The sequence below is a fragment of the Colossoma macropomum genome, unplaced genomic scaffold, assembly GCF_904425465.1.
Source record: "Colossoma macropomum unplaced genomic scaffold, Colossoma_macropomum, whole genome shotgun sequence".
Lineage (NCBI taxonomy): Eukaryota > Metazoa > Chordata > Actinopteri > Characiformes > Serrasalmidae > Colossoma > Colossoma macropomum.
Window position 1 is genome coordinate 1,301,432 of NW_023494784.1, and position 9,266 is coordinate 1,310,697.

Consider the following 9,266-nt stretch of genomic DNA (forward strand, 5'->3'; position numbering starts at 1 on the left):
TAGCTGCTGGCACCAGCTGGCTAACGTGGAGCATGTTCTGTGACACACTTACAGCAGCAATTTCTCTAATATTATAAACGCAAACCAAAACTTTTATATGTAAAGTCTATTTGACAGACCTTGTTTAAACTCTCTTTTAGCTTATGGTAGGCTACCATTAACAGTTTAAGGAACACTAACTTCGTATCAGTAGCAAACTTTAAAGCTAGCTGGCTGGCTATATTAGCGATCTGCCAAACAGCATCTTTATTTTAGTTTCATGGCAATTTTTGAAGAAGTACTTCGGAAAACATCCGCCTTTCACTGCTCAATCAAAAATGCGATTCCTAGCTAACGTGTATCTTAGCATTGCGGTTATGCGGACATTTTGATTTCCATTTCCTGACATAAGCTAGCTAGGTTAGCTAGTATGTGAGCTTGGAAGAGCCACGTAAGGTCTCTGACATAATGTGCCAGCTAACGTTAGCTGTTCGTACCAAGCTGATCATGTAGGTTAAGAATTATTTCGTTGACAGTTTATTGCTTGCATTAGCTTTTTAAAGATGAGTGCAAAATGAACTGGTGATGCTGCTTTATGTTAGCCGGGTAATCTAGCGTTGGTTTGGGATAATAGCTAACATTACTGTTAGCAGTAGCTTCTAGCCAGCATAGCTAGCTTAATATATCCATCAAATTCGTGCCACATATAAAAATATACTCAATAGCAAATGTTTAAATAAATTCTCCCACTCAAAACCATGTTATGTTCATTCAGTATCAGGCAGGTGAGTGAAGAGAATAATGTTCTTTTTATGTTGTACAGATGTTTTTCATTTTTAGTTGTAGGAACGTTTTTCTAAACGTTTCTATAACGTTAGTTTTTGTCTAATGGGGAACGTTGTCTGAGCAACATTATGATAACGTTTTGTGAACAACGTTCTATTAATATGTGCGTAACGTTCTAATAATTCTGTGACACAACAACACACAAGTTCTCAAAATGTTCCAAGAACGTTATTTCTGTAACGTTACTCTGCTCTCCTTTTAATAACATTGCTGAACTGTGTGGTAACATTCTCTGTTAGCTGGGTAGCACTAATGTTAATCAGTCAGCGCTCAGTGGTAGTGATGCTAACTAAGCAGCCTCAGTAGCAGTAATGCTAACCAATCAGTGCTCAGTAGCAGTGATGTTAACCATTCAGGTAGGTCCACTAAACGTTTGTGCCCAGAGACTGATAACTTGATGATCCCTGAATGTTTAACCTCAGTTCAGCCGTTTAAGCAGCTCAGCTTCATATCTGAGAGGTAATTTAGAGCCGAATGAGTCAAACTTTAAAAATCATAATAAAACTAAGAGGATCTTTGAAATTCTGCACAGCTTCATGATTTGTGTTGAAGTTTTTACTGTAATTTTACTGTAAATCCATGATGTGACTGACAGGCTGTAGGTGAGCTGGTGTGGAGCGACTCTACAATTCCAGCTTTATTGTTATTTGATCTGTTTCCTGCTCTCTGGCGTCACTTCTAGCCTTTCTCCTTTAAACTCCTCCCACTGAAACTCCTCCTACTGAGGAGGTGCTGAGTGTGAGGCGACTGCAGAGCTTTACAGGCTGCACTGTTGGGATCTGCTGAGTCCACTTTTGTTGGTGGGTTTATGGAGAATTCTGGATCTGGAGAATCACTCTGAAGGGAAATGATCACTAACTGGATCTACAGCCGCCTGTTTGACTGGAAACACAGCTGAGATCAGGTGAGAGTTTCACACAACTGAAAGTGAAAGTCTGAGCGTTCTCACTGGACGGAACAGGAGGGACAGGAAATGGCTTCTAGATCTTTCTCAGAGGAGGATCTCTCCTGTCCTGTGTGCTGTGAGATCTTCAAGGATCCTGTTGTTCTGCTCTGCAGCCACAGTGTGTGTAAAATCTGTCTGCAGAAGTTCTGGAAAACCAAAGGATCCAGAGAATGTCCAGTTTGTAGGAGTATATCTTCAATAGAACAACCTCCTAGAAACCTGGTTTTAAAGAACCTGTGTGAGAGTTTCTTACAGGAGAGAAGTCAGAGAAGTTCAGCAGAGTCTGGAAACATCTGCAGTGACCACACTGAGAAACTCAGACTCTTCTGTCTGGACGATCTACAGCCGGTGTGTTTGGTGTGTCGGGACTCTAAAATACACACCAACCACAAATTTCTCCCCCTTCAGGAAGCAGCACTCGACTACAAGGTGGGTTATGAGTGACCACACTTTGTCAGAAGCTCCATAAATTCACTAAATTCAGCTGAAAATAATAATAACTGGTCATTTTCCTAAATGTGTGACCTGGATCCTCACTCTGAGAGACAGGAACACATTGGGACACCAGTGTGGACTTTATATCTCGCTTTGTTTCTCACTAAAACGCTGATTTGTTTCAGGAGGAGCTCAAAACTGCACTGAAGCCCCTGAAGGAGAAACTGGACGTCTTTAAAAGGTTTAAGCTGGATTTGGATCAGACTGCAGATCATATAAAGGTCAGAGTAACAAACTCTTCTGAGATTATGAACCGGATCCTCACATAATCGCTCATATTTCATTAGATTCACTGCTTCCTTCCAGACTCAGGCCCGACGCACAGAGACGCAGATTAAGGAGGAGTTTGAGGAGCTTCACCAGTTTCTACGAGATGAAGAGGCAGCCAGGATATCAGCACTGAGGGAGGAAGAGGAGCAGAAGAGTCAGACGATGAAGGAGAGGATTGAGAAGATGAGCAGAGAGATATCAGCCCTTTCAGACACTATCAGAGCCGTAGAAGAGGAGATGGCAGCTGAAGATGTTCCATTCTTACAGGTGAGTGTACAGCCACGTTTCCAAAAATGTTGGGACGCTGTGCAAAATGTAAATAAAAACAGAATGCAATGATGTGCAGATCATTTCTATAGTCATATATTTATATAGATGAGCAGATCAAATACAGAGGTATTTTATATGAAAAATATATTCCCATTTTGAAAAAAAAAACACCTGATGGAACATTTCACAGCTAATTAGGTTAATTGGCAACAAGTCAGTAACATGACTCTATGAAAGACTGCTTGGAAATGCAATGATTCAAGAATAACGTTTCTCAAGATAAAATAGAAAAGAACTTGGGGATTCCATCATCCACAGTACATAATATAATTAAAAGATTCAGACAATCTGGAAAAATCTCTGTATGTAAGGGACAAAGCAAAAAAACTAGTATATGCTGGCCGTGATCTTTGGGCCCTTTAGGGGGCACTGCATTAAAAACAGACATGATTCTGTAGTGGAAGTCACTGCATGGGCTCAGAAACACTTCTGAAAAACACTGTCTGTGAAAACAGTTCATCACTGCATCCACAAATGCAAGTTAAAACTCTAAAACACAAAGAAGAAATGAAATATAAACAGTATCCAGAAACACTGCCACCTTCTCTGGGCCTGAGCTCGTTTAAAATGGACTGAGGGGAAGTGGAAAAGTGTTCTGTGGTCCTACGAATCAACATTTGAAATTCTTTTTGGAAATCATATAAGACGATGTCTTTTACAGGGAATGCCTTGATTATTTCAGCAAGACAACGTAAAACCACATTCTGCATGTATTACAACAGCAGAACTCTGTAGTAAAAGAGTCTGGGTGCTAAACTGACCTACCTGCAGTCCAGACCTCTCACCACTGATAACATTTGTTGCGTTGTGAATCCAAAAATATGACAAAGGAGACCCTGAACTGTTGAGCAGCTGAAATCCTATTAAGCAAAAATGTAAAAACATTTCACTTCCTAAACTACAGCAGTGTCTCCTCAGTTCCCAAACACTTACAGAGTGTTGTTAAAGGAAGAGGTGATGAAACACAGTGGTAAACAGGCCCCCGTCCCAACTTTTTTCAAACATGTTGTTGGCATCAAATTCAAAATGGGCAAATATTTTTCAAAATATATACAAATTAATTAAATAAAATAAAATGTTTCAACATATGATATGTTGTCTTTGTACTTTTCAATTAAATAAAGGGTTTAAATGATCTGCACATCATTACATTTTGTTTTTATTTACATTTTGCACAGCGTCTCAACTTTTTGGAAATGGGGTTGTTGTTCAGTCAGCATTAGAAACTGTACAAGGAATGAAAAAGACCAATTCTGATTTACAGAACTGAACTGAAGATGGGAACAAAATCACTGTCAACACTTCCAGAGTGAAAACATCACCTAAAATCTTTTAAAACTGAATTTGAAATTATGTAAAAATGTAAAAAAATGTATAATTTTCATGATGATGTTAATAGTATCACTCACTCAGCTCTCTGTCCCTCCTGACGTGCTGCTGTGAGTGGTGTTAAATCATGGCAGCCGGTGTCGAAGCGTCTGAGTGTGCAGGGTGTTCACTTACATTCAGGCCCATGTTTTGAGGGTCTGTGAATCACATCTGTTTATTATGTTATTAATGCATAATCGCCTGTTTTTTATCAGTGATAACTGATCAATTCCAAACCCTGTTTAAATTTCTTAGTCCTCCAATCAGTGATCAGCAGCCGTTATTGAATTATTTTACTGAACTGGTTCAAAGTCAGAGCTGAAAACACATTTAACTGACTTTAAAATCCTTTTGCTCTGAGTGACTTTATAGCTTCATTATGTTTATTTCATTAAAATAAATGACTGATCATTCCATTTCACCACCATAACAATCATAACACTAACAAAACTTTACCAAATGTTTCAGTAGTGACTGTTTCAGTGACAATTTTAGCTCATTTTGAGCTCAAAAACGCAGGCAGTACATTACCAGCAAACACAGCTTTGAACAGCTGTTCACACAGAAAATCATCATATTTTTCATTAAAACACACAAAAGTTTACTAAACTGAAAATGTGTGTTGCTGTAGTGACAATATTCAATCAATGTTCCACACTGATTTTCAGACTTTGGGACACATTTACTCCAAAACAATGGGATCTAACTGCTCACCATGTGGCCAAGAGGGACAGGGATGCAGCCTCACTTCCTGCTCTAAAATGCAGGGGTGGGGCTAAAATAAGGTTCCACCCACAGACTAAAACTCTGTTTCGGTAGTGACATGAAAATGAGGCACAGTATTTTTTAATAATGAAAATAAATCTATTTATTATAGTAAATAATATAAAAATACATTTTTTAAACTAATTATGAACATTATGAACATCTTTCAAATTCACTTTAAAAGATATTATTTTCACAAATTTAGGGGTTAGGGTTTGAAACAAACACTTTCAAACAGAAAATAACCAATAAACCATGATTATGTTTATATGTAGCTTATTTCTGTCTCTGTTAATGACATAAAAAGAGTTCAAAAAGATCAGAAAATGTTTGTAAATATCTGAGTTCTAAATAACATTTTCAAAAGGTTGTACATAGAACCTTCTACAGCACGTTCTCCATCAACCTGAAGAACCCTTTCATAATGCAAAGAACCTGGTAATTATGCAAAGAGTACTTTGAGTGTTCATGGTTCTATATAGAACCTTTTTCTTTACTAAAAAACCCTTGAAGAACCATCTTTTTTAAGAGTGTGTATATATCTGACACATATGACCCCTGTGGTGTTTCCACTGTGTGAAATTGTTTATTCAGTAAATAAAAATAAGCCCATGACTGAACGGAGAGCAGAGTCACTGATCCACTCTCACTGTTTTACAGAACTACAAGGCCACAGTGAAAAGGTGAGTGTTACTGTCTGCCGTCTCTCTCTTTTCTGTGGTTCTGAACTCAAAGCTTCAGCAGCACTGAGTCCTGAATGTTCTTCCAGAGCTCAGCTCACACTGCAGGATCCAGAGAGCCTTTCAGGAGCGCTGCTCCATGTGGCCAAACATCTGGCCAACCTGAAGTTCACCGTCTGGGAGAAGATGCAGCAGATCGTTCACTTCAGTGAGTCTCACTTTCTCTGGCTTTCTTTGTTTTTTTCTTTTATTTTTCTCCCATATGTTCTCAAGGCCGGATTAAGACCCCCACAGACCCCTGGGTGTTGATGCGCTAAGCCCCCCCCCCATCCTCCTCCTCCCACCAGCACACACACACATTATGAACATCCACTGCAACCAGTATGTGATAATAAAGCAGGTACAGTAAATGAAGGGATAAATTAGATCATTACTGAAGCGTCAGGTCAGGTTGATGTAACTGTTTGTCCAGCGACTCTTTTCATTGGTGTATAAATGTGATGTAACTGATAAACGCAGCATCACAGCTGCAGGAAGTCGTCTTTCCTCTGATCTCACAGCATCACAACAGGAGCTTTGATCAATTTAAATCCAGACAGTATAAATTAGCTATTTATCAGTTTATGGCACAAAAGCAGAGTAAATGAGCTTTAATGTTTCTCATATCGATACAACAGGAGGCGAGTCCACATGGAGAAAACAGAATAAAGTAAAAGTCACTTCCCTATAAATCAGCGTCCACTTATGAGCACCACAACTTTTACCCCACTGAAGACCACATGACTGAAAGTTTGCTTAAACTGGACACAATACAATGACCCTCTGACAGAAAACCAATCAGATTTGATTCTGTTCAGAAACGCAGCTACAGAAACACTGCTGTGTGTTTCAGTGGGCAGAGCTGTGGTCAGTCTGGGTGTCTGTGTCTGTGTGAATGTGCTGGTCAGTAAGTGTTGCTGTGAGTGTTTTTCAGTAAATCACTCCTTCCAGTGTGTTGTTCCTGTATAAACTAAAGACCCTTCAGCTCTCAGAGCCCCAGCGTGATGACCCACGTCTCCCTGACCGCAGATCCGGCCATGCTTGGTCATTATAAGCGATATTCGATGTCGGTGAAAAGCTCGTCTTGTTTGTGCCGCTGAAACACTGTTGTTTCAGAGACGCCAATAAAAAGAAAGACTTATGTTTTTTCCTCGTTTCAGCCAGCAAAATGATAACTTATATTTTTTCAAAATAATCCCACTTACGGCACAACTTTACCCCATTGAAGACATGACTGAAATTTTGCTGAAATGGAAACATGAATGTAAAGGAAAAACAATTCGAGGAAATTTAAGAACCTAAAACACAAACCATCCTAAACTAAAGCTCACAGAGGAATGAAAACTGGTTATGGATCACTATCTTACCTTTGAGGACTCTGTGCTCAGAATGAGCCGCTCGCTTTCTCAGCATCAATAAAAGAGCTGTTACACACCAAGTTCACAAACCACTGGAGACACTGACACAGACACGTCTGTAAACATGAGCCGACGGTCTTTAAATGAGTGTTTGTCTCTGGAAATGGGTGGAAAACAGCAGCGTCCACTCTGTCAGGACCTGCTGAAGCTGGACTGAGGTGACGGCAGATAGCAGCAGATAGTAAACAGTGTTTGGGGGGCTAAGAAACGAAAATAAGGCGGGACCCCTCACACCATCAGAAACGACACGGAGAGCATCAAGATCTTAACTGGACACAATACAATGATCCTCTGACAGAAAACCAATCAGATTTGATTCTGTTCAGAAACGCAGCTACAGAAACACTGCTGTGTGTTTCAGTGGGCAGAGCTGTGGTCAGTCTGGGTGTCTGTGTCTGTGTGAATGTGCTGGTCAGTAAGTGTTGCTGTGAGTGTTTTTCAGTAAATCACTCCTTCCAGTGTGTTTTTCCTGTATAAACTAAAGACCCTTCAGCTCTCAGAGCCCCAGCGTGATGACCCACGTCTCCCTGACCGTAGATCTGTTTAAGATACAGTTTAACTCTTTATTTCCTGATACGTATGTGTATGAATAATGTTCAGAAAAGAGGATAATAATGATTACAGTAATATTCTACTGTCAGTGTTTAGTGTTTAAATATAAATGTACTGCATTTAAACTGTAGTTCAGTCATTACTGTAAACAAACATTACAGTATGAGTGCTGTAAATATTAATGACAGTAAATACCTGAAAGCTCTGCTGCCAGTGAGTTACTGTACATTTAAAGAGGGATTTGTTTTACAGTGTTTGATTAAATTCATGATGTATTTTTATTTCTGTGTAAATTATATGTGTGTATTTCTTCTTCAGCTCCTGTAACTCTGGACCCCAACACTGCTCAACCTAATCTCATCCTGTCTGATGATCTGACCAGTCTGAGATACACTAAAGAGAAACAGCAGCTTCCTGATAATCCAGAGAGATTTGATGAATATGTATGTGTTCTGGGCTCTGAGGGCTTCAACTCAGGAACTCACTGCTGGGATGTTGAAGTTGGATACAGTGAAGACTGGGAACTGGGTGTGATGACAGAGTCTGTTCAGAAGAAGGGAAGGATATTATCCAGGAGTGGAGTTTGGAGTGTGTTGTATTACGCTGGTAGATATAGAGTCCGTTCTTCACCACAGAGAGACACTTTCTTCTCAGTAGGTCAGACAGTGCGGAGGGTCCGAGTGCAGCTGGACTGGGACAGAGGAAAACTCTCACTCTCTGATCCTCTCACTAACACACACTTACACACTTTTACACACACATTCACTGAGAGAGTGTTTCCACTGTTCTGTAACTTTTCAATCACCCCTGTGAAAATCTCAGCAGTGCAGTTTAGTGTATCAGTGAATCAGCTCAGTTAGAGCTCATTCAGTCTTTGTGTGGATCAGCACTGAAACACTGATTAATACTGAAATGATCTGCAGTTATAAGAGCTGTTCAGTCACTGCAGCTCAGATCATCTGAGAATCTTACTGAGCTGCTTAAACATGTTTGTAGAAAGTTTATCTGCATTTTTTAAAACACTTTGATACTTAGAATGTATAAAACATTAAGTAATGCAGGCGAAACATTAGAAACATTTATGGATTCTACCAAACTCACTCAAAGTCGGAGCTGAAAACACATTTAACTGACTTCAACTTTAGACTAAAATCCTTTTGCTTTTAGTGACCCTGTAGCTTAATCATGTTTATTTTATTATAATTAATGATTGAACTTTTCATCTCTACCAAAACAATCATAAAACTACTGAAAATTTACCAAACGTTTCAGCAGTGACTGTTTCAGTCATGATAATTTTAGTTCATTTTGAGCGGAACTCAAAAAACTAGTCAGTTCATGACCAGCAAACAGCTTTGTATCTGTGAACAGCTGTTCAATCATGTAACAAGAGTTTACTTATTTGAAGAAAATCTGTGTTTCGGTAGTGGCAATTATTAATATTACACACTGATTTTCAGACTTGGGACACATTTACTTCAAAACAATGGGATCTACAATGCAGGGGCGTGGCTAAAATAAGGCTCCACGTTTGGAGCTAAAACGCAGTGTTTCTGTAGGGACATGGAAACATGGGAC

The 9,266-nt window shown here is 39.4% G+C and overlaps 1 protein-coding gene across 1 annotated transcript; it reads left to right on the top strand.

Moving 5' to 3' along the window:
- Window positions 1-1,798: 1,798 nt before the first annotated feature.
- LOC118811270 (nuclear factor 7, brain-like) lies at window positions 1,799-8,706 on the top strand. Its single transcript, XM_036575431.1, has 6 exons — window positions 1,799-2,200; window positions 2,392-2,487; window positions 2,573-2,803; window positions 5,660-5,682; window positions 5,769-5,887; window positions 8,007-8,706. The coding sequence occupies exons 1-6, from the start codon at window positions 1,799-1,801 to the stop codon at window positions 8,546-8,548; spliced, it is 1,413 nt and encodes a 470-aa protein (XP_036431324.1). The 3' UTR covers window positions 8,549-8,706.
- Window positions 8,707-9,266: the final 560 nt, after the last annotated feature.